The following is a 27,178-nucleotide window of genomic DNA, read 5'->3' on the forward strand; positions in this document are numbered from 1 at the left end:
GTACGCCGAGTTTTACATGGCGCCTGCAAACACTTCGCGCAGACCAACTGCGGTGCTCCTGTAATGCATCACACGCAAAGTGAGTGCTTTCTACGTGCATGGCAGTGAACCTACGGCCATACTGCGCTGCACACAAAGATAGATTGCATCGTGTCGTATACTAAGGACGGGGTTATTCTCCACGGTTTGCTGTGTGTGTGGGATGGTATACAACTACGTAGCTGAGGGTTGTTCGTGGACTGTGCCTTGCTCGAAGTCGATCGCCGGCCAAACATTGTGGAAATATCTGGAAAAGAAGCTGTATTTTGTTGATTGATATTGATCTGATTCCTATGAGGTCCCTCCAATAATGGAGGAGACGAAGATTATATATCACATAGACGATGAAGACACTCCATATCTTGTGAAATTACCGATACCTGCCGCGGATGTTACACTCGGAGATTTCAAGAATGTTCTCAATCGCCCGAACTACAAATTCTTCTTCAAATCTATGGACGATGACTTCGGGTGAGTTATAATTGAGTCAGTACGGCTCCGCAACTCGCCAGACGTGCCCTGGAATGTGGAGAAGAATATTGTAACGATGCTGTGGCTAGATATGGTGTCAAAGATTATAGCAGAAAGGGAATTGTCAGCAGTGAAAAACACAGAACGAAATCTGAAGTTAGGTGTTTGTGTAGTGGGAGACCAATTTCTACGCACAGGAGTCCCGCACCGATGGTGATACGCTGCTGCTACTCTGCTCTGCTAGCTGCTGGCTGCGCTGCTGTAGCGCTAGCTGCTTGCAAAACATGGCAGGCTGCTGCGGAGCTGCCGGGCGTGACCTCATTTCACATTTTTAGTCGCGATATTAGATCTATATTGCGTCTAACGTCTGCTCCACAATTTTTCCCTTGTTTATGTTTAGTAAACAGACCACTGTAACACACTCCGGGAATAGTGATCTATACGATGAAGCGTGAATACAATGTAGGCCTATCTGTGTAGTGAAGGTTACTCAGAGTACAAGACAGAGCAGAGTCAGATCACGAAATGCCGCCTGCGCCTGCAGCCTGCCCTGGCCTGGGTTGGTATTCAAGAGGCAAACAGTTAGGAGTTGGGGTCCTACACTTGGACTCTAATTCTGAATTTGCAGTTTGCATTCGATTTACATAGTAGTGATTGAGTGAACAACTCATAATTACCTAAAGTTTACATCTAGTTAACTTAAAGTTAAGAAAACTTAAGAGGGTTCTCTAGACAGTTAATGACAATTGATGTTAAAATGTGTGTTAGGGTAGAAAAGGAGGTCATTGCCAATTGGTCATTTGAGTACAAACACTTTTGACCAGTCTACGTCGACAGTAGAGTTCTAAATTTACAGCTATAGGAAAAGAGTACCTTTTTGGACAGCCACCGCAATTGATTAATTATACTGAGTTATACACTGCCCTTGGCCTTGACCCTTGGCCGTGTAAACTTATGCATGGATGCACGCACGCACATTTGCTATTACCGAAGTAGTGGAGTACAGTAGTACCCCGTTAAAAGAGTCCCGCAAAACATGGCACAACCTCTGACCTGAGAGATGTTGCGTGTTCACCCCAGATGAAATACATGTAGGGTCTCTAAATGGTCGCGTTACAAAGCGTCTGGGGTGACTCTGAGCTAAAGATCACGTTAGACAGCCCAGTGCAAGTCTGGCACAACCTAGCACAAAGTTGTGCTTTGAGGGGATTCTTAAGGGGCTCTGGGGTGAACGTGACACAAACTTCTGGTGACCTGCGCTGTTTGTGATGGAAGGCTCATGCATGTATGTGCGCATAAGAAACTGCCGCCTTGAGGAGAAATGCCCGCCCATCGCCGGTTTCCACAGAAACGTATGCTGACCTCATGCTAGAGAACTAGGGAACTCTTAAAGGGGGTCTCTCCCAAAGGAACTCTTGCCCAGCTACATACAGATGCATTTGGAATTTACTGATTCAAAACTCCAATCCTGTACAAACTACAATATGTTGCAGTGGTTGGGAAGACTTCCTTTTGGGACAGCCTTAAAGGGGTGGTATAATTTTGGTTGAGATGGGGGATTCAGCTTTTAACTTTTTACAAGATCATTAGAAACCACCACTTACATTGTATGAAATATTAAAGAGCATTAATCTAAGAGGAATTCAAAGTTTATTTGATGAAAGTTGGTTTTGAACTGGTTGAGGTATATGTGTAAAACAAGGTGAAACAAAGTGGTCCTAATAAAAGGTGGGTCCCCCCCCCCCTTTTTATCAGGACCTCTTTGTTTATGGATATCTCGGCCATATATTTATATATCTTTTTGGGGCCACCAAAATGTCAGATTTAAAGAATTTAGTGGCCTGAAGGGACCAGCTGACACACACAAAAAAGTTAGTGTCAAGCCCTCTATTAACTCTTTAGAGTGTGTGCACACGAGTAAATCATATATTGCAGTGTATGTCTAGTTGTGCGTCTAGTTGTCAAGAGACCTTGGACGTGGTACATGAACAGCAAAAGCACTCAATACACGTGTCAAACTGACACAGGCAATTCCAAAGGATGTACACGTGTATTTGTCTAGTGTATACCTACTTGGCTCACCAATACCGTAGTACTTGAAAGATTTCAAAATTTATAGAAAATTGGTTGGAAGAATTGAAGGAGTACTATATGGTCATTCATATCCTTTATAGTACACTGTACAATTTTGTACTGATGGATATCTCACAGCTATGAAAGAAGAAAACTGCATTGTACACTAGATTTCATCATAATACATATTAACATGATCATGTGAGTGTCATGCAGTGTAAACGTGGAAATATTTATATTGCCAGGAGGTCTGAAAATGGCTGATTATAAATGCTGTCAAGTTGTCATAACATTGATTCTTGCAGGCATAATTTGTTTAGTCTTCACAATCCAACCATTTTAAGGGCCATTCCAGGGCTGTGTTCAGATAGTCACTGATGTACAACTTTGTAGACTGCGATCAATATTTCTTTCTTTCTTTTTGTCCGATTGCATGCCAAAACATGATTTTTGCTTGCCCCAGGGCATCAGGCTTTTTTTTTTCCTGGGCCGTGTTATGGATAAATGAGTTCTGTAGATAATACTGAAATGCACACTGCTGTTATTGCATTATTATTTATTATCCGCATTTATTGCTTATGATGTTCAGTCTTGCTATATTTTATAGTTTTGTTTACCTACAATACGCAATGTGTAAGGGTGGTCTATCATATTGTGCGGCATGACAACACTCTTTATAACTGTTTCTCGACCTCATTGCCCAGTAGGCCAGCCAGATTGTAAATTCACCCCTTTCATATTTCAGTTTATGGTCCGTAATGATAGTTTCTTGTCTTTCCTTTATCCCTCCCTGTGCCTCCTTCCATGAAATAAAAGGATTCACAGATATCAAAGGTGAAGCAGTACATCTGTATTTATATACAAACCTGCTTATAATTTGTATGAATGTAGTTAAATTTGTGCGTTAGTGCAGTTGTAAATCAATTCAGCGTACTTTTGTGTACTGTGCAAACACAATAAGACAATTATGGGGGTATGTCCAAATGTTTGTGGGGGAATTTATATCATGTTTGGGTACAAAGTATCTGCTTCATGATGTTGCCGGTACAAGTACAATTATGTATTATGTGCAAAGGTACACATATACACTGTACAATTGTGTGGAGTTTAGTTCATACTAAATGCACTTCCTGGCAATGCAATGCTAAAATTTGTTCAATCTGTAGTTGGAGTTAGCTGAGAGTGTACATTGTAGAGGCAACTTGCACATGACCTGAAAGCATACTTTATTTTATGTACTACACCTATGCTGTACAACTTTCCTTGATGTTAATATTTCACGATTTTTTGTAAGTGGACTGATAGTGGCAAAACTGATCCCTCTTGTATCAGCGCTATTGCTTGTCCTCATGGAGACGACTACAGAAATGTACACTGTATGTACACAGTTTGTCAGTCCATTGCTGCATACCTACATCATGTACGCTCTCATGACTGTAATGAGATGTGATGCTCATAATATGTTGGCATTGTCAGTTAACAGTGATAAGAGCCGAGTTGCTGACAATATGTAATGCATATATACACTGCATGCACTGACATGTGATGAGCTATTGTACAGTGTAAACTCACACAATTTGTCTTAGCTGCCTGTCAATACATTTGAATCGGCTCCATGTGCCCAAAGAGCATCCAGAACTCTCAGCCTTGACATCCAGCCTTGAACATGAAGATGAGTCACAGCCATAGATGAATGAATTCCCCGTACCAGCGTGCGAAGGAATTATTCCAGCCCCATGCCCCCGCATGCAAGCATGCAGATCTGCCCCCGCCTATGGTGGTTCACACTGTACTCTAGTTTGCGTGTGATCATGCTCTTCATCAATAAGTGCAAGTCTATTGTAGTGGAGTTGAATGGAGTTTGGGGGGTGTGGAAGCAGAAGATGCTATCATCAAAGATGATGCAAGTTGCCATGGAAGTTCATTCCTCCCTCTTCTCTACTACGATAAGAAAGGGAACTGAAGTTTCTCCTATCGGGACTCTCAGATGCATTGACTGATTGCATGACTTGATACTGTAGTCATGGCTTGGCTGGGAGATACCAAATTGTAGACCACAAATTTCTCTTGAGGATAGGACGAGGGGATAGATGGGAGGGAGAGTAATATTCTGTTGTTTTCTCAAATGCTGTAGTGCCCAGGGGATGAAGGAATAGTATGAAGTGCAGAACTATCTTTAATAACAATGGAATTACTGATTTCTCCAGCAAACAAAACAAACAATCAAAAGAAAGGAGAAAATAACAACTATTGTCATACTAAGTATATGTGAGGCCATTCCTATACTGTATTCAAAATTTTATATGGTAGAAAATTAGTATCCTCTTGAAGAAGTATGTGCTGGTATACACATAAGCACTCACACTGTATGTATTCATGGGCTCAAATATTTATGAAGGGTTCAGAGCAGTAGATGGGCATTGTTTCATGAAAACTCCAGAATCATGAGATGATGACCATGTGATGCCAATTAAAGGTCCTGTTTACCTTTGGGAGCAGTGATTTTAAAAATGTTCAAGATATCACATTTGATGCATATGTGTAGGTCTGTTGTATTACAAAACATCCTACCATATAAAACTTTTGCAATAAAGCCTAAAATATAAGGAGATATCAGTATTTTTCTCATTAGACCATAACTGTAGACGGTTTAGTCTGGAAACATGTTTATTTAATTGTTCACATTTTGTGTATTTAATAATACTTAACATCGAATATACAGTATGGATTCAAATTTTTACAGTGGTTTTTTTCTATCCCTATTAAACTCACATTTTATAACTATTTTAAAGCACTAATGCTGGTTTTTTGTTTCTTCTGCAAATGGTAAATTATGCCTTTGATGTTTCTACTGGTTGCTTCAAAATAGAAAGAGTTGAAATATCTTGCAATGTGAATATATCCATTCTACACTACTAGTATTATGGGCTGCTGAAGATGCCCCCCCCCCCCCCCCCCATTCTGAAAAGTTAAGCTGTAAAATTCCATGTGCTTGATGTAGAACAATTATTATACAATGTCGGTATACATTCAGTTTGATAGGCAAGTTCAAAGAACTGTCAATTTTCTCTTATAAGTAATGATTTCCAGTATATTTTGTTAAATGAAGGAATCAGCCACGAGAAAGGCAATGATGTGATCCGTGATGCTGGCAACCTCTGTACATGTACAATGTACCTCAATTTTCTTGTTAATATGTTTCTGCGCTGCTTATTCATTATAATTCATATTCAGTGTTGATTGTTTGTTTTTTCCCCTTTAGTTCATGATTCTAGAGGTGTGGAAGGAAATACACTGTAGTGGGTATTTAATGTTAATTCTTGTTTGTTTGTTTTGCAGGGTCGTGAAGGAAGAAATTGTGGATGATGATGCCAAATTACCTTGTTTCAATGGCCGTGTGGTTTCATGGGTAAGTTTCAATTCACTGATCATTTGAGTGTGACATAGATTTCATTGACTAGAACATGTATCATATTTTACCAGGGATCATGTTTATGTTGTATAAAATGTGGCATCTGTCAATAGTTTGTTGTAATAGATTGAGTATTTTTTTTTAATGTAATTGTAGTTGACAGCAGTTTCAAAATCTCATCTATTGTTGTGTAATAGTGCCTCTTCTGTATACACTTACAGGTAATTGAAATCAGATGGCATGCAAAAAGAAATCAACAACAACCAAATGTACCTTTGTAAAGAAGGAAAGTGAGATATGTTCTATGATGTGTGTAATATTGTATTTGAATCAAAGCTATGGATAAATGTATATTTCAAACAACAGGAAATAAAATGAATAGATTGACAACAGACATTTTAAGATGGTGAATACCTTTTTGTGGTCCTATATATTACACGTAGAACTATGCTACATGAAATTGAGTATGAAGAATCCATCTGAAAGCAACACTTCAATGTACATGTATAATGGAGGTACCTGGTACATTGTAAAACTTTGGGAGTGTTGTCTTAATGGCAGATCTACATAAAGTATATTTGAAATTTTGTTGCCAGTCTCAAGTGTGCATGACTGAGCAGTGATGGAATTTGATATCCAGATGTTTGCAACCGAAATGTCATCTGCAAAATTAAGCAGTCACTTTCAAAGCCATTTCTGAGCTCTTCCCCCATTTGGAAGCCCCGTAATTCGAGGGGGGAACGTTTGGGCTTTTGTACTTCCCGCAATTGATTTTCCATCAGCGCTAATGAAAGTCATCAGGCTGGGATATTGATGCAAGTGTGAGGAGTTCAGGTGCAGTAACTACAGCGCAAGGTGTCATCAAATGAGTCATGCATTGGATCCTTTTGCATTTTTTTCCCCTGTCTCTCTTTCTCTCTTTGGAGAGATACTGTGTTTTGTTCTTTGCTGTCACCCACATTCTTTTTGTCGAGTGAAAAATTGTGGGAGTCTGCCGGAGAGCAAGCGTGGTCTCCAAGATTCGTCACGTCAGCCATGCCTGTGGGCACTGCTAGCTGATTGCAGTTCTGTATTTTTACATTTTTGTACAGCAGAATGTTTGTAATCGAAGTACATGTATCCAACTGTATCACAGGACTGTGGCATGCATAGATCATTGTACAGTGTAGATGGAGTCAAAAACTTCTTCATTGTAATTCATTAGCTCCATCAATAACCTGTTCCATTCTCAATATTTCTAAGTATGCGTGATCTATTAAAAATGAGGTGATTACAATGTTATGTTACAATACACAAGACAGATGCATTGTTGACTAATGTATCAATACATAGTAGTATAGTACCTTTATTTGAAGCCCTCCCCGATCACTTTAGAATTCCTCCTCCTTGGGTACCGACAGAAAATATATACTAAATATGACATTAAAAAGATATAGATGGGGACAGGAAGGGATAGTACATTGTATCTAAAGAAATGAGAGATAAATGCTATAAAATGTGATGCAAGCAGTCAAGAAGAGGAGTTCATAGGTGATGTAGGTTGAAAGAATACTGAGGTTCAAAGGAGCAGAGAGATATGAATAGACTGCACACTGATTATTATGCAGTGATGCTTCGGAGGGGTCAAGTGTATCACCAACTTACGGAGATAGCGCGAGATTTCGCAAATCTCTTCCGATAACTACACTGTATTGCCAGCATTCACTGAGCTTTATGTTATTATGTATGTACAGTCGTATGGTATGCACAGCAGCTGCTTAATATTCGGCCCCACCATGCAGCATACACTTTGCACTAGATCCTCGAGTGTGGTCTCCCAAGTGAGAGTTAGTGATATTATATCACCACCGGTTCTTCATTCTGTCCGTCCCTGTGACAAGTGTCTTGATTTCTCCGCTGGTAATTATTTTGTCCCGCAGGTGTGATGGCGGTGCAGTCTTTGCGTCGCCAAATAAGGGTAAAGTGTGAGACACAACAGCCCTTTACTCCGCCGCGCCGTCAAAGAGAATGGCTGCTGGTGTTGTTGGAGTGGCGAAAATGCTCGGCGGCCGAGCGGTGTAGACGTGCCCCCAGGCGTGGCTAAGTCCCAATTGTGTCTTAATTGCAGACCGAATGTCACAAGGAAAGAGAAGACACTTGTAGTTCAGTGTATAGGTAGTCGGGTATGCAGAATTTACATGTGTTTATCATTGGCATATAATGGTTTTTCATAGATAACAGCATTGCGACTGAAGATTCTCTGGAAAGTAGGGGGGGGGGATCTCAGAGAGCAATTATCTTGAAAAAAAATGAACAAATTTACCTTGGTTGTCAGACAAATCAGCTTTGTCTGATTCTGCTAGAATACTTTAGCTTGCATGCAATGGAAAATGAAATTATGCTTTGAATCTGATTACACAAAATACAACGTGTATGTCTGTTTATCTTGGATTTATGGTCATAGTGGAGTAAAGTGCACTACACACACACTCACACACACATACTATACACACACACTCAAAATACATTCTTGCAGGCAGCCCGAAAAACTACATTATACATGTAGTTAGAAAACTCAAGAAACTAAGTCTTATATGAATATTATATACCAGATATTGTAAAATTTAATGTGGCAGTGTTTGCATCATACAATGTAGATCTCCTACATGTATATTGCCTTTCTTGCCATTGTCTGATGTGTATGATGCTGCTTGTACAAATCTGTATGCATATGTCCAGCTTGATTTGATATAATATTCCAGCTTTTATAGTATCAGTCATCCCCATTTTATCTTTTACTTACATGTGATATTACATTTTCTCCATAGCATTGGTCTTGATGAATTTTATATCTTTAAGTCTATGGTGTGCCATGTTCCTCTTGTATACAAATTGTAAATGTCTGAATAGTCTTATGGATCTTTTAAGTTTTTATCCTTTTTCAAATAAAAATGTATTTTTTTTTCTTCTGATATACAGTGTATGAGATGGAAGTTGTAAGTGCACAGAGAATTACGATCATTCTTTGCTACATTTGTATGTAAATGCAAATTATTGTTATTGTTTAATATTATTACAAAAGTGTAACATGTACAGCTAAGTTGAAGACAGTGTCAGTTGATGGCTGCAATGTATGGCTTCATTGTCATAGCTTTTAACCTTACATGTTATCAACAAGTCTGATTCATAAATTTCTCTACTCTGCTGCTTTGATATGATGAGTTAATTCTAAACAACTTGTTTCACACTATAGATAAAATCATCCCATTCGTTCCAATACATACTGAATCTAGAATCTAGTCTGTGTTCAAAGTGTTTATGGGGTCACACACATTGGTTAACTGTTGTCTTTGAGGCAGCAGGATACAGCAAGTGCTTCAATGGCTTGCCCCTCTGCTAGAGGATTGTTCAGCCCCCACTAATGGTCAACAGACAGGGACAATGCTGGACCTCAAAAGAGGGGGGTACTTGGTGTGAAGGATTAGGCCAACCTGTAATTAGAGCCCCTCAAAGCTTAACAAAGGGCGAGGGAGGGGAAAAGATGAAAGGCATTAGCTCCTTGGGTGTATGGACTCCTTTGAATCTAGGACTGGCTTAGAGTGTGTAATGGGTGCTGCATAATCAGCAGGAAGCATTGTGAAGCCACTATCCACAAGTGATCACAGTGCATACATGAGGAAAGGGGAGAAGAAAATCTGTGTAGTCCCTACCACTAGATACGGTGTGTGTTGACTCACTTGTGAGATGGCTTTATAGTGAGGAACACACAAGAAGAAGACTGACCCTATGATAAGGAACTTCCTCGTTCCGTGGCAATGCATGCATTTCTCTGTCTATTCAGCATCTTCATCTTCAGAAAATATTCATACGTAGTTTCGGGAGGATTGTTTGGATAAAAGAAAATGTTAGGGAGGATGAAAACATAACGCGTAGCCTGCATGAGATTTTGAAGTGCTCAATAGATATCTTATCTTCCACAACCTTTGTGATGGCATTTAAAGGTCAGCTGTGGGGAGTTCACTGCTCTTAAGTTCCAAGTATAAGAACATACAGGTTGTACATCTGTTAGAAAATGAATGCCATCTGATAGTTACCATGTCACCTATGATACATTTACCCTATACACACTTCCAAACAGTTTTATTGTTATTTATTAACACATTAACCCATTCCTTATTAAATGTAACTTGCAACTTCCAAGCATCATCCCTTCAATATTTTCTTTGAGACTGAACTGCTATAGACAAGTGGGACTAAAAGCTTGTAGCAAAGACCCTCCTTTAAAACTTTACTTCACTGTAAATCCTTGCTGTCTTACATTGTTCATTGGAATAACAAACATCCTTGATTTAATAGGAAGGAAGACTCTAGTTTTGCCCCACTCTGCCTGCTCCCAACCCTCCAAAGAAATTATGAGATACATGTAGGTGTTGTTTTTGAATGTTTCCAATGTGTGACTGAGAGAGTTAATGATCTATTTTTGCAAACCTCTGATTCTCTTGCAGCAAAGTCTTTATAATGTCAACTTGCTAGAACTACAATGTAAGTTACATGATCATCACTGTTTTGTTTTGTTTAGTGCTTTTTTGCATATTACCTGTAATATGTAAGTTATGCATACATTTACAATTGTAGGGTCAGAACTCTGTTTATTACATTCTCTCCTTTCCCTCTTTTATAGCTTGTGCCGGCTGAAGGAAGCACCAATGGGTCTGATACAGCATCCGTAACCACGGATACAAGGGGGGATTCCCAACCCCCAGCAGAGAGGACAGGGGGCATCGGAGACTCCAGACCACCCTCCTTTCAGTAAGTTGCCATGGTAACTTGGGGATAGTATAGTGATAGGAATCAATGACATGCTATTTATGCAGCACATCCAATACTTTCTGGTACCAGTATTGCAAACAACCCAATACTTGGGACTATTTGCACAAAGTACAAGTGTACATTCGGTGAATATTTGATTGTAAATAAAGGATCATTTTGAAAGAATAAAATACATTATAAGGACCAAAGCATTTTCTGAATCCCGAACTGTATTTGCACTTTTCTTTTGACAACAACATGTGCTACAGTGGTCATACTGTAGCATAAAACCGATTCAATTTCCATAGAAAGTCATCTAAAAATTGAAAGGGAGATGTTTACCATTTTAGTATTATTTGTAGAATCTTTTTGAAATACATACTTCTGCTTTCTGCTTCAGGAAAACTAATAACCCATCTCTCTGTTTTCTGTCTAGTAGTACAGCCAAGATCATTTTTCGAATAATGCTAATCCAAGAACAGATCAAAAGTTTGTTTTAGGTATTTACCTATCTTCAAATTTGGATTAAAAGGTACAAAGCTAAATTGCAAGTATACCCCCTTGATAAATAAACCTATGTGTTACAGTTGCAATTGTCTCAGTAGTCACATTTCTTTCTACAGAGAAAAAAATCATACTCTTTCTTTAATACATCAGGTGACAACCGAATGTTACAGTAGAGCAAAATTTGTAGCATTGTTAACCAAGACACCTGTGACTGTTCTGGTTTAAGTGTCGTCAATATATTCTAGACTAGTAGTCAGTAAACTCTGGCTGTAGTTCATTATGTGAGCTGTTGTGTGAGATTGGCCTATATTTTCTAACCTGCTTGCCCTATATCTCTATACTATTTGTGGACACTTTGTAAAAGTTTCCCACGGTGTCCTTCATGATCTTCCCTGAAATATGAAAATAAGAGGCCCCGTCCCTGCCACCCCACCTCCCCCCCCCCCCAAATAAAAAAAAGCGATAGAGGAAAAATTCAATCATGTACAATGTGAGCATGTGCTCCAGGGACCCTGCCATAGCACTTCTCTTTTCCTCCACTCGGCCGCATCTTGGCCAAATGCGAAGAGAGAGAGAGAGAGCCTCGTTGCGGAGGGCATTCTTTGGCGGAGAAAGAATGCCTCACATTCATAATTCGCCCTGGCATGTGACAAACTCAACTCGGGTGTCGGCCGGCAGATGGGTGGGTGTTTGTGGGGGCTTGGGAGGGCCCTTCTCTCTGCCCAATTCCCCGCTGGCACTGTCAAGAAGCATTACCAGCCAGCGGCCGTGGGGGCCCTCCCTCCCTCCATGTTGTGAGCCAGACAATGAGGGTTTGCTGCACCCCACCCCCCTTCCCTTTCCTCCTGATAGCCTAGCCAGACCCCATTCACATGAACACCGTACACTTGTCCTCCTAAGAGTTTTCGTCCTACGATATCAACTATATAATGTCAGTTTTACTGCAGAAACTCACATGGAAGCATTGCCATCAAACATACAAAGTTCGTCATGTAGGGAAGGTATGTAGGCCCTAGAACCACTCACTCCTCGTAAAAGACATATGTCCTGTATACTGTATATGCGGTTATTTTCATGTTCAGATATTTTCGCAAATGACGAGGTCATAGTCATTTTCGCGAGATATTGTTTTCGCAAATTGACGCAGACCTTTACGTTAGTGCTCTATTTAACAAAACGCATGTAGACATTTTCGCGTATTGTTAAATTCGCGATATTCGCAAAAATTAAACCCTCGCAAAAATAACAGCTTATACAGTAGTGGTATTGATACACATCAGGTGCTGCCGCAGGAAAAAAAAACCCCAAAAGGTCAGCTTGGTGTTCTTCAGGAGGAAATGCTGGCTAATGTGAATGGGATCTATAGCTGTACATAGTGCAGGCCTCTTTCCCACTTCCCTGTATGTGTCAAGCAGTGTCGCAAACAAATACTTAGGGAGAATAAAAAAAGAAAGTTAAAAAAAAAAAACCATCACAGCAACCCACACTACAAAGATGTGAAACATCTTCTACCGTGGCTGCTGTAAGGTAATGTTGACATTGCATTAGTGTACAAGGAGGTGCTTATTCATTTAGAACTCAGCTGTAGCCAGGGTGTGAACTGGTAGCAGACGATATAGTATGTGCAACTCTGCTCATGCTAGACTGTGAATAAAACATATCCCTCCAGGCTTTGCCATAAAGCATAGAGTGTGTTGGTGCTTACCTGTCTGTGATGATAGTAGGTGTAGGGCCTAATAGATGTTATGTCTTACAAAGTTGCTTTGGTACAACTGTAGTTTAGAGTAGAGGAGTGCATACACTACTTCAAAGTGGTTTTCATAGTGAGTGTTTATTGTTCATGTGCAGATGTTTTCAAATTTAGGCCCCACAGCACATCAGTGTTGATCTCAGCCATATACTGTATTCTGCAAGTGACTGAAAGTGAATAAACACTAAAGCAAAACTCTTTTAAATGCTACAAGCCACACATATGTCAACTTGTCCTATAGGAACTCCTATATTACATTAATTTGTGTTGCAGTATATGTTCAATTTTAGTATTTTAGCAGACAGGCTATTGACTTGCTGTGCATCTAATACAGATTCCTATTTAAGTGAAGACCAGGGAAGTCTACTGTGTGTGATGTTTGTATAATGTACAAAGTGTGGGAATGTACACTGTATGTTTAGGTTCTTATAGAGGAAGACAAAAAGACTCTTCTCAATAGCCATGCATCAGTACTATGTATGCAGAGAGGTCCACAAGTGCTTGGAGTAGACTGAAGTGCAATGCATGAGATATAATGTATGTAGTGTACTCTACATCAGAGACAGACAAATTGATGTATAACATGCAACCTTGAGCAGACACATGTAGGCAAACAGACAAATGGACTCGGAATGAGACTGCATGTTTCATTGTGTTAAATACAGGATGTATGTTAGTGTGTGTATAATGTGTATGTGTCTGTGTGTGTGTTTGTGTTTGACTCCCACTATGTATCATCTGCTGTGTCTGGGCAGCCCTGATTAATCATTTTCTTCCAGAGTACCACATGTACAGCATTGTATGGGAGGTATTCTGGGAAGATGCCTCAAGTCCGGGTCAGGTCTGTTTGAACTTGTCACTTCATCGCTCAAACCCAAGATCTAAGGCAGACTGTCAACACAAGTCCCTCACTTGTGACTACAGAGCACAGTACATGTGTAGTCTTTTGCCACCAAACCCACATGTAACTAAAGTCCAGCTAGTCTTATGCCTCCTAACCCTTTTGTGACTGAAGTCCAGCTAGTCTTATGCTTCCCAACGCACTTGTGACTACAAAGTACACAATGCGTAGAATAGACCAGAACGTTCTTATGAATTTTATTATGATGAATCTTGACGACTCGTAAAATTTGCAAAAAATTCATACGCATGAAAATTTCTGGTTTTACAGCAGTCTTGTTTGCCTTCTAACCCACTTGTGTCTACACTACAGAATTCAGTATAGATTTTCGCTTCGTAACTCACTTGTGACTATAGAGCTCAGTTTTAAAAGTCTTGCCTCGTATTAACCCATTTGTGAATACAGAACTTGAAATGTCTCCTAACCTGCAATGTACATTGTAATTCTGCAAATACTGAGTGCATGACATGGGTTGAGCTTTCTGTTACAAACTCCACAATAGAGAACATTGGCACACACACATACACATAAGCACACATTATACCACAGATACAGACTTAATAGACACACAGAGACACACACACACATACATGTACCACTCCTCAGCAAACATTAGCCTGGTGAGAACATAGCAAACAATACTCCTATCTTGAGAAGACGCAGGGTTCAGACAGAACACCAGCTTGTATATTTAGTATCTACATGTATACAGTATGAATGCCAGTGTTTACATTTGGACCTGTTCTACCCTTCTACAGCACACTCGCCTCTGAACATGTAGAACTAGTGAGTCATTGTTTCAAAATATTGCCAGCTACAATGTATAAGTTTTATCTTTCAATTTTACAAGAATAGAATTCTATTCAAATTAGTGAATTCTTGTGTCTAGTTTTTTTCATTGCGACCGATTAATGTAATAATACCCAGTGTGTTACATGTAGGCTGACAATGTATACCCAGTGGCGGATCGGGGGGGGGGGGGGGGGGGTGCAACGCGTGAGTGCCCCCTCTTTATTTTTTTTTTAAAACAAAAGAAATAAGAAAAAAATGGGAGGGGGGCATGCACCCCCCTTTAATTTTGTAAAGGTAACTCCCCTTTACGGAATTCCTGGATCCGCCCCTGTATGCCTACTCAAGATTGAACTTTTCTAGAAGGCTTTGAATTTGTTTCTTTACACCATATCAAAGCAACTAACATCAGAATGCAAGTGTGAAATCTAAATAAAATAGGAGCTGTTCATTATTTCTTTCATATCATCTGCTTTATTGACTGTGGATATTGCGTCGTGGCTTGAACTTGAAATATCTAACAGAAGGTTTCCTCTTTTAGTTAGTCGTAGAAGGAACACTGCTGTAAGCTTCACAATGTTATATTGTAGTTTGAAATTTCAGTACTTGCTAGCAAGTTATAAACATTTCAGGGGGATGTTGCGATACAAATATTCAGAAGCCACGTATGATGCTTCAGCAGGGTTATGTTGAACGTCTGGTCACAGAGAAATAAACTGTGCTACTGATGGGTGAAGTTGGATTTTGTTGTATCAAATCAGTCGGGCTGTTAATCATGATGGAACTCTCACAGAATGCGTGCAAACCCCCTCACCCCCCCCCCCCCCAACCAGTTAACCGCCAGCTCTGCACAGGGCATGCCCTGGGTCATGGGGCACTAATGTTATGGCCTCTATCTTTGGAGATGGCGCTAAGTAAATATGTGCGCATTCCTGGCATCGTGTGGCCGACACAGAGAGAGAGAGAGAGTGCAACTTAACTGACCGATATCTTTGGGATCTCATCTCTTGTTTTCGCCCACTCTATGAAAATGTCAGGAAGAATTATAATCTTTGCCCCTCTGACTGACATCTAGATTATGCTTGAATGGAGGGGGGGGGGGGCAGTAGGGCAAAGTAAGGGTGAGGAAGTGAGGAGGGGGAACTGGGGGATACTGTTCTAATATGTAAGAGGGGAGGGATGTTTACTACAATCCCCCCCCCCATGTAATTGTGTACAGTGCCATAAAATTAAATATCATCCAGTGGTGCTTTGCTATACAAGCTGTGACATTTTTTGTTTTGTTTTGGTGGACAAAAACAACAAGCAAATGTACATAAATACTTGGAGATCATGTGCACTGTAGGTATTCCTATTTGCCATGATTAGTCATAATGATTGTTCATACAGTGTACAACTGTATCTGATTACCCCTCCTTATCATTTTATTTCTAACGTATTATAGGTCATTCAGTTTTTGAAGTGGGGCCCCTTTTTTGTCGGGGGGGGGGGGATGGTATGATATTTTGTAAGTGGCACATGATGAATAACCCTGCTATCTGCAAAGGTTGGTTGAAGATATTGACACAGCTTATCCAACTGTCTCTGATTTAAAGGTGCATAGTCCCGGTAGTGTAGAGGGCGCTGTTGATGATACTGCCGATCACCGTTAGCATTGATACAAAGATTACCGAAGTTGAGCTGTCATCAAGAGTAAAGTGCGTAGGTGTTGCTATGTAACGTTGCCTTCGTTGTCTTCTCTGCGCATCGCGCAGTCTGTAGTAATGCCAGGGTGCTAGCATATGTGCTTGTTATTATGACATCACAAAAGAAGTTTGCTAAAGCTGTCATCCCCCTCAGCCGAATCATGAGCCGAACTGTGATCCGACCACTGACTACAGTGTATTAGCGTAGGTCTCTATAGGAATCTTGCGCCATGCGCCCGTGTACGCATTTGACTAAAACACCGGGACCATGCACCTTTAATAGTTTTCTGCTTTCCTTATCTAATGATCATGCTCAGTATCAAGTACAAGGGTTGAATTATGTTTATTTTCCGTAGTTTTTTGAACAGTGCATGTACATGTCTCTTCAATGAATATTTTTTGAATATTTTTTGAATATGGTTCTGATGAGTAAACACGAATAGAGAATGGGGTGGGGTGGAAGAAGGAGGGATGGGGGAAGGTTGCACATCTCCGCTGCCCGTAAAGGCATGAAATATGTAATAGGCCCAGTGTTATTTGATGTGTACACGCATTCAAACTCCTCACTTCCATCTTTCATGTTTTCAAGAAGGAGGGCGATTAGAGTGAAATTTTCAAAGTGTTCATTTTGCATGGGAGTTAGTTTCTCTCGACAGTGTATTCGGGCTTGGAATTCGAGGGGTTTATACTGTTACATTACAGTCCAGTGTGCGATGTGTGGATGTTGGTCGCCCCATTGTTGCAAGCGGTGGACATCCCAGTGGGATTTTTCACACAAATTTCTCCCATGCCTCAGTTCACAGTCATCTGTGATTCATCTCTGATTTGCTGCTGGAATGGATCTGAATCATCGTAATTTCTCTCTCTCTCTCTTTCTCTCTTACAGACACAAGGAATGCAGCTGGTGTGAAAAAAATGCTTCCTTGCAAAAAAAGAAAAAAGAGAAAAAAAAACCCCTTTTACTTGTATTTCTTGGGGGGTAGTTTTGAACTTTTTTCTTTTCCTTTTTTAATCTGCAATTTGCCTGGATACATACACTTATCTAAAAGCATTTAATGCCTACTAGGACATTGATTACTGTATGCACCGAAAATTTCGTGAGATATTTATTTTTCGTGAATTTTGCAATTCAGGTGCTTTTCGCAAAATTAAAGACACGGGAAAATATTGACTCTGATCTCAATGTGAATATGACATACGTTGTATGCGTGAACTCTTCTCCGTTCTGTACAGGACTCCATGATCGTGAATTTAACCACTCGCGAAACTGTCAAGAATTCCCGATTCGTGAAAATTTAGACTCACAAAATATATGGCGTATACTCAGTAGAAAATCAAACTTGAGAAGCAATTTTAGAACTGAACGTGCATGTATCCTTTCAGAGGACAGGCATTGTATGAAAGACATGTCGGTATCTGTGTAAAGCCATAATACAAAACTTCTTCAAGAGAACTGCTTCAGAATACTGGAAAGCTGTCTGTATCAGTTCCTTGCTTTGATTTTTCATGTTTCATAGTGGCTGAAAAGCGTGTAAATTAGCAGCAAAGCTTCAGAGCAAGTTCCTGTGAACACTGTCAAATTTGTCCCGCTCTATTTACTATCTAACCCTGTCCCTCCGTATACATGACTGGCTCTGTTTGTACGAAATTTGACAGGCTGTAGCTGTCTTTATTCCGTTTTCATGCTCTAGCGGATAACAGCAGTAGACGGCCATGATTGCATGGCCCAACGCTATGGCAACTCCCTGCCCACTCTGTTTGGAATCCATTAAAGATACATTTGTCCCAACCACATTCATAGCATTTATGTTATTCATGTGAACGTGCAAGTACCCCCTTTTTTTTTGAGAGAGAGAGAGAGGGTGTACTTATTGTGTTCTCAATTTGTTTAGCTGTACAAAGAGTGGTAGACAGTATTTATAGCACCTTTGATATGTGACCTCATTGCCACAAAGATATTTCACCACATGCGGGTGAAAAGGGCATGAATAGCTCTTAATTCATACACTTTGTTATGTCCATAAACTTGCTGTCGTTCATTCGTGATATGTTATGTCTAGAATGTCTATATGTGCATAAGAGGGCATAATCTGACCGTTTTCCTGTCTTTTTTCGCTTTTAACCATTTATTAATTTTCTTTTTATTTGCTTTTTTTTTATAGTGTAATGCCTTCTGAGTTACTGTAAAACCAGAAATTTTCATGTTCATTTTAATTTTGTGAATTTTGCAAGAGCCAAGATTTGTGAAATTAAAATGCATATATGGCTGTATGCAAAAGTTCTTGTCTACACCATAATACATTAGAAGCAACGAAAAATTCATACCGCGAAAAAGGTTGTCGGCTCCAATTCAAAATAATTTCATGCTGAGAATATTTCTTGATTTACAGTATACTGTGCCAGTGAATCATGGTTCTGGAATACTGCTGGACTATTAAGATTTGGTTAAACTCCTACTCACAGTGCATACGTGGAATGCTTTTATACATGAGTGTACCTTGGGATGAAAAGCAAAAGTAAACAAACCACATAGGTCTGCCAGTGTGAAATCATGTGTTGCCACCCTTCTCACCTCTTCATATATTCTGTCCTTGAAGACCAGCAAATGGCTTTGAAGATATTCATGTGTGTATGAATTCTACCTGATATTTGATCAAAGAAAAAAAAATACTGTGGCAGATTTTTTTAAAAATTTTTTATGTGGATGAATGAACAACAAGTATATCATTTATTGTTTAAAAAGAGAAAACAGACAAACGAGCTGATGATTCATTAGAAATTCTTCAGAAATATCCTTGGCAATTCCTAAGAAATATCATTGTTGGCAATGAACATGCTCTTACAAATTCAGTTTTGATCACTGACATTCCTTTTCACCTTGCCATTCAAAAATATAATGCTTCATTGAACAGTGTCTGTGGAACTGCACACTGGCCGAATAGAACATGCTGCTACTGTACAGTTTTACAGTACATACACAGTACATATGTACCGTATTGCTGTTAGACCCCGTTTACAGTGCGAGGCGAGGCCGCGGCCGAGCCTCGTGTAAACGCGCAAAAGGCCAAATGCGAGGCCAAAATTGGCCTCGCATTTGGCCTCGCTCTGGAGGTGGTCTCGGCCGTGGCCGAGCCGCGGCCGAGCCCGGCCTTTTCTTGGTGTAAACGCAAACTGGGCCAAATGCGCGGCCAATTTTAGTCTGGCTTCCAAACCCTCCGCCTGTATCTTTCGCTATTCAGGATATTAACCCCCTCAACGTCGAAAACTAGTATAGTTTAAGGTGGTTTTGTCCTGCAAAGGATTCTTTCCTTCGGCAAAGGCCTTTGCAAGAACGGCGACTTCATCGCCACGGAATTCATTTGGCAAAGGGTCTGAAAACCAGACAATACCAAATTGCATTTGTTTACAAGCAGAGCGCCACTACGACAAAATATTGAAAGGTTTGAATCAAAAGCGCGGCCGAGCCCCGCAGTGTAAACGGACAAAATTGCGGGGCCCGGCCTCGCAATTGAGGCTGGGCTCGGCCGCGGCTTGGCCCGCGGCTCGGCCCAGCCCCGCACTGTAAACGGGGTCTTAGATTGCAATTACAACTGATCCGTGGCACAAGGTTATCCTTTAGACAAAACAAGGGCATTAAGCCATACATGTATGTTTAACATCCATAGTAATCATGACCATCTAATGGAATTCATGGTGGCTTTTCTCTACCGGGTGTGTTGTCAGTCTTCATGGAAAACATACCTGTAGTAAGCTTTTGAAATCTAGGTTTCCCATGTACAGCTATCATAAGACACTGTTATTTTGAAATCAGCCAGTGGAGAATGGCTACAGAATTTAAAGAATATTTCAAGGGAGTAAACTTTGGTGTATACTGTTCTGATACAAGATTTGATCCCCAGAAAAAGCCTATTATATTAAGTGTTGATCATGCAAGTTGTACATAAACAATGTACAAGTATCAATTTACGTGGCAGTGACAGTGTGAACACAATTTCATTAAGTTGCAATTTTCTCAGGAAAATTATGATGTAAATATCTGGTGTTAATAACATCACTATTGGTTTGTTGATTATCTTATTCAGACATACAGAGCTCTAGCTCACCCTCTCAATATAGTTCCCTAAAAGGTACTAACACCTATACTGATCCAATTCTAGAATTACTTCAATGACATGGCTCCGTTGTCTGCCTGAACACCATAGACAGCATCTAACATTCATTATGCCAAATCAGAGATAGTGAAAGCGTATCCGGGCAATTACCCCCAGAGGGCAATTACCCCCCGGCCAAATACTGGTTAGTGGTAAGGTTAGAGTAAAGATTAGGGTTAGGGTTAGGTTTAGGGTTAGGAGTTTGGGTTAGGGTTAGGGTTAGGTTCAGGATTAGGATTAGGATTAGGGCCAGGGGAAGGGTGCGGGGTAATTGCCCAGGGGGTAATTGCCCTAGACCCGTCTATGGTTTTTAGGCAGTGGAATGCCTTTCATAGACAGCACCTAACATTCATTACGCCAAATCAGAGATGAAGAGTGAAAGGCATTCTACTCACAATCCTTCCAGTAAACTTGATGAAAGGTTTTATGTAGGGCAATGATTGGATGTCTCTATAATTCTGAAAGTCAGTATATCGCCCACTAATATCAAATCGAAGAGCAAGCATTCAAATCAAAGCATGCTGAAGCAGTATTATTAGTAGCAATATTGATGCTTTAAAGGTATGATTGTTTTAATGATTTTGAAGACATTATGGGCACATCATGAATGAATGAATCAGGGAGGTGTTACAGAGATGGAGTGGCAACTCTTCGTAATTCATGCAAATACATGTTGGGGTTCAAGGTGTTATAATGGGATGTCTAGCATTCCATTACGCTTTGAAGTCATGCTCGGCACTGCTCTAGTTGCAAGACGAAGTTCGGAGACGAAGAACGCATTTCACCTTTCGTTGAATCACAAGCTTTATTTCACCGCAAAATTTTATATGAAATACTCGAATCGATTTAGAATAGTTTAGGAAAGAATTCACTATTATTAACATGTATTTCTAGTTTCTTTGTAATTCGCAAATCGAAAGGAAATTAAAATTAGGCCCTCTTAAAAACCTAATTTTTTCTAAAATGCGCACATTTCCGCATGTTAATTTTCTATCTTTTAATACAGGGATATTTTGATCTTTCAAATAAAGTACTCCGTTAAAGCGTGTTCCAGCGTGTTTTTAAACTATTTGCTGTTAAAATTGTGAGTTTTACACTGCATTTTGATTCGCTGCTCCAATTCAAGGTATACAAATTCATTGTTGCCATCACATTGAAAGAGAGAGCGAATTGCAGTAGGATCAGATGTGAGAGGGCTAGTCCCGATTATTGATGCTCTCTTTTGTCAAAGCACATGGGTAACACCTGTAGTTGAACGCATAACTTCTCGGCGGTGCCGCGCATGACTTCAAAGGAGAGCTTTAGTTGCCTCTCCTTCTCTAGCACCCCCTGAAGGAATGAATGAGTTATGCTCCCCTCCCTCATCATTAGCATTTTGAATGAAAGAAATGTTACTTGGTAGCTTTTCACTCTTTTGTTGTCTTCACTTTTTGTTGTTGGTGTTTTTTCTTTCTTTGTTTTTTTGTTTTTTTTTACTGTGGTGGACCACCTGTTAAATTACAGCTTTTCTTTTCTCCTAAACATAAAAGAAGCAGAAACCATTGCAGACACAATCTGCAGGTTCCTACGTAGACTCAATTTCCCCATTTTTGTGGAGTTTGATAAAGCGAAGGTCATCTTTGTTAGAAGGCGGAAAGCGGCATTGCTGCTGCTTCTTTTGAAACTGTTAGAACTCAATATTGAAGTTCTAATGCATGTATGTGGTGTCACCTAGGACTTGCATGCGAAATAGACTTTGACGTAAACACTGATACACATCCATGTGGCTTTTATTAGCAGCATGAAGGGAATCTTGATCAGGCCTTGATGAAGGCGGAAACCATCCCAAAGTATCAGAACATTCACAGATTGGAACTGGCATTTCGTGCGAAGTACATGCATTCCCCCGTGTCAGTTGCGTCATTAATTACATTTGCGACGACATACCTGTTCATTACATCGTCAGTTTGCAACAGAGTTCCTGCTTTAGCTGCAGGGAAGGGACAGCAATGGCACTTACCCTATATATTATAATTTGATTTGCTAATTTGCAGCTGAAATGGCGGTCTGCTCTTGGCGTAAGTATCAAGTTCGCTGTACTTCATGCAGCGCTGTACATGACGGAGAGAAAAGACAAACCGTGTACACGTGTATTAATTATGACCCTACTTCGCTGCAGTGCACTCTGTCCTCTTGGTTCGTTTGCATGCATAACGGTGATGCAATCTTGCCTCCATCCAAGTTGGATGTTGTACAGAAATCATCGGTGACCTTTTCGCGATCAGGAGTAATCAAAGTAGGGGATTTCATCCGCTCAGTCCAACAAGCATACCCTGCATACAAACATGATGTATGGAATAGGGTGGTTCAGCCGCATCTCTAAGGATGCCAGTTTTCTTATATTAACTTTGCTTGATGCATCTAAATATATATTGTACAAGATTCTGTCCTTTGCCTGGATATGAAAGAGAAGGCTCTTAAATACACACACACAAGTGCACACAAACACACACACACACACACACACACACACACACACACACACACACATTTGCATTTAAATATAATGCTAACGACTCTACCCCTCCCCCCGGCAGAAGATATTCACATCAATTTGTATCAATCAGATCCTTGTATGCATTTCAAATATATGCCGTCCCTACATTTTCCTGTAAAGTGGCCTCCGTGTTGACCCAAATGCATAAACTTGCTTACTGTTCCCTGCAGGAATATCCCAATATATTTTCAGGAGAGAAGTGGCCTTATTCAACCTCAAATTCTTATTCTTGTGAATACTTGCTGATTGTGATGTATTGGATGTTGGGGGAAACTTCATTTCTCCTACATCCACCAAAAGATCCTTTTTGAAAATTTGGTGGCCTGACAGTAGGCCCGTTCACACACAAGGGAAAAAGTGCGATTTAAAAATCGATTTTCTTATCGCGATCAAAATTTCGAAATTTTTTCCAGTGTGGACAGAAAAATTTCACTAATTACCGCGATCCTTATCGCGATCCAACTCGCACTATTAGTGCGATTTTTCAGAATAATCGCGATTATTTTGCCAAGCGTCGTGTGTGTGAGCGCGATCGAGATTCGGAAATCGGTATTTTTAATCCCATCGTTCGTAGCGCGTGCGAAACTCTATTGGGACTGCGGCGGGGTCAGTCTTCGGTCATGCAAGATTCGCGCATGCGCAGTTTGGCCACTGATCGTTCTTTCCTTGCTGCGAAGTGCGATTTTTCCCTGTGTATGAACGGTCGAAAAAAAAATCGAAATTTGGATCGCGATTGAAATTTCGATTTTCGTTGTTTGTGAACGGGCCTACTAAGTTTTAGTGGCCCAAGGCCATCGCTAATGTTGATCCCTGATATGAAGTCATAAAATTTTGCCCTTTTTCGCCTCATGTTTTTTTTTTCTCCCACAAAAAAAAAAAAAAAAAACATGCACGGGTACAGTAACCTACTTCTGACAGAGTTAATCATGAACATGGCATGATATTCATCCTAAACCAGGCTTTCAGTTTACATGAGGGTATGAAATTATCTTCCGTATGGGAAATGAGACAGATTTAGTCAGCAATTCTCATAATTCTCTCATTTTCTTTTGATGTTTCAGTTCAAGCAGAGAAGGTGGCCAGGACAAATTTGAAGGCACTGATACAGAGTCTGTAATAAGTTCAAGAAGAGGTGAGTTGCGTCATTATTTCCCGCCATAATACACTGAGTCTCTCGTCGCCGTGCAAAGTGTTTGATGTCCGTCCATCCCCTCAGCAAACAGTGCATGTTGTTGGCTTAATACAGCATCCATGTACTACATATCGTGTGTGCAGCTCATGCTGTATGTTAACATGGTCTGGTCGTCAACACCGCCCCAGGTACGGTATGACCCAGCCGATGATGATGCGGTGTGCAGTCCAGTTCTGGTGGAGTGTGTGTTAATGATGATGCCGAGTGACAGGTCTGCTCCTGCGGTCACATGCGATGTGTTTGGCAGACGGGAAGTGTGGTTGCCAGGGGTAACCCTTCCTTTGTGGTTCTCCTGGTAATGTGCCTAGCAGTGTCTTCATACACGATAACAGTGGTTCACCCCACCAATGGGGTATTTGCATAAACTACCCAAATGCATGAATACACTCTGAGCATAGGTATAACACGTTATGCGCATGATGTGTTGTCTAGACAGTGTTTCTAGTGGGGTTATAAACCAGATTTAGAGATGTATGTCACTTGCGTATCAATACTCAGTGTAATACAAAGGCAGGCTTATGAAGGTGATTCAGTGCTTTCCATACCCCATATTTATGAACGCAAACCCTTCACGGACTTGGACATGTCTTTGATACGATACCAAAATTTCATTTTGACTTGAACTCCGTTCACCTCCCGAGCGGTGCGCTTCTCCCGGATAGAGGAAACGGTGCTGTTAATTATTTGCATGCTTCCTGTATTAAACAAAATGTCCTCTCCTAATGTCTGCGTAGGAGAGTGACAGATGTTGTGCATCCTTCAAAACAAATCAGAACGTATTGGTGGAGACACAACGATACTCATCATCCTGTACTACCAAATTGACTGCATGAGTTACATTTCATGAATAAATGGATATTCTTTAACTAGTTTAAGTGGAATGAAGGCAGCGTGACAGTGGCTGGCTGTCCACTTAGTTGAGATACAAATTTAAGCGGTCCTGTGTCGGAGATGTCTGTGCCCCCCCCCCGGTTTGCAAGGGGAGAAGGAGGGAGCTTTTTTTAACGCGCGAGTAAAAGCAGACGAGTGTCCGTGCGACTTACTCAGGGCTGGAGACGGTCTTATTTCGCAGAATTACTTCTCCATTTGGCCTATCCAGGTTTTCTCCGCAGCTCTTATTTTACAAATCCCTGATAGGAGTAGATGGACGTTTCATCGGGAATGAAGCAGGAGAAGAAAGGCAGAGCTGAGAGGGAGAGAGAAAAAAAAAAACAGGGAGAAGGAGAAAGGGAGAGATTATGGAGAATGCATGAAGAAAGTCACTCTCCGCCGAAGATGTCTCATTTCTATTTTCAACACTGACTCAGTCATTTGCTGTTATTTGCTCTGCTCAGAGAGTGTGGGTGCAGTATCTATCGAAAGGTTTCAGGAGGTGATTTGATTGGGTGGGGGGGGGGGGGGAGGTAGGAGGGGAGTGGGTTGAACTAGAGTACCACTGGTAAACAAGATGTATGCTTGTTATGATCATTTTTATTTTCTTCTTCTTCTGCTTTTATGGGAATGCAAATGTATGTCGAAGGCTTAAGAAATTTGATTCAGCACAGTTCTATATCTTGTTCTTTGCGGTATTGTTCTAAAGGCATTTGATGAGCCTTTCCACTCAACCCCCCCCCCCCCCCCATCCCTATGCATGTGTGTATACATTGTATACTGCAAATGATCTGAGTGATTGGTAATGCGTTTGAACAGCCCTGCAGATGGGTATTAGGATTCGAATGGTTGTGTGTAGCATAGAGTCGGTTGATGGGATAAGAGGCAGTGTGCCGGGAAGATCTCTCTCAGTCTCTCCTCCAGTGACTCATCACCTGTGTGTTGGTGTGTGAGTGTACACTGTGTATATTGTGTGTGTGTGTGTGTGTGTGTGTGTGTGTGTGTGTGTGTATTGACTGTAAATGTGTGTGTCTACACACACTTACACGTCTAATATAGTTTGACTTGTAATAATATGCGCTGCTCTTGATTTAGTCATTATTGGGAAATTTGTGTGATGCCAGTGGAAAAGTGATTAAGTGATTAAACTGCTGTTCCCAACAGGGTGAAGAGAAGTGGGAAGGGGGGAGGGAGGATTTTGTGTGCGATGTAGTGCGGCATTAAGCTCATTTATGTGAATGATTTGATATTCAAAGACTATTTGCAAACGGTTCCAATTAAAATCTGCTTGATGGTGTAATTAGCTCTCATGTGTTTGAGAGTTTTCCAATGACTGTATACATCTAGGCTAATAATTCATTAGGATTCCTCTCATTCAAGGGTATAAATCTTGTACAGGACAGAGGAGATGGCGTGTGCTAGCGGTACATATATTGTATCTAATGTTACCTACTGCTCTCCCTTGTATACATGGCATACCCTACATAGGAAATTGACCATTATGTGCCTAGTTGAATTTTGTTGACATCCCGTGGGTTACAATGAAGAAAGATAGCTCAGGTGTAAAGTGTGTTGCACGCATTGGCCCAGGTGTCCCTCATCACGTTGATAGACTTTGCCCGCCTTTCTTCGTAACCGGGGACAACGGCTCACCGGAGCTGAGCCATCCCCACTCGGTCAAAATGAAAGTCCGACATGTATGCACAACCATTCACCAATTACACACCCCAACGAGGTGTAGTTGTCACACCTTTGCTCAGTTTGTCCCCCCCCCCCCCCCCCCCCCCCCCCCGTTGGCTAGCGACCAATGACATGCTTCCATTTTGGCAAAGGTGTTTGAGGGATAAATGTCATGGAACTCCTGTATGCAGTGGAGCAAAAAGGAATGAAAGAAAAAGAAAAGACATTTTTGAGATTATACGTAAATATGAAAAGAAAGCAAAAGATTGTGAGAATTCACATCTTTCTGTATCATCTCTTCCTCTGGAAAAATACAGTTTAGAAGCAAAATAAG

At 40.6% G+C, this 27,178-nt stretch overlaps 1 protein-coding gene across 1 annotated transcript in view; it reads left to right on the forward strand.

Annotated features, from left to right (window-relative positions):
* Nucleotides 1-212: 212 nt before the first annotated feature.
* LOC140238519 (segment polarity protein dishevelled homolog DVL-3-like) overlaps nt 213-27,178 on the forward strand; it is a 52,876-nt gene continuing 25,910 nt past the window's right edge. Inside the window, exons 1-4 of the mRNA XM_072318423.1 lie at nt 213-510; nt 5,923-5,992; nt 10,656-10,783; nt 24,164-24,234. Coding sequence (XP_072174524.1) covers nt 350-510; nt 5,923-5,992; nt 10,656-10,783; nt 24,164-24,234 — 430 coding nt within the window. The 5' untranslated portion in view covers nt 213-349. The remainder of the gene's footprint in view (nt 511-5,922; nt 5,993-10,655; nt 10,784-24,163; nt 24,235-27,178) is intronic.

The sequence above is a fragment of the Diadema setosum genome, chromosome 15 (assembly GCF_964275005.1).
Source record: "Diadema setosum chromosome 15, eeDiaSeto1, whole genome shotgun sequence".
NCBI classification, from domain to species: Eukaryota; Metazoa; Echinodermata; class Echinoidea; order Diadematoida; family Diadematidae; genus Diadema; species Diadema setosum.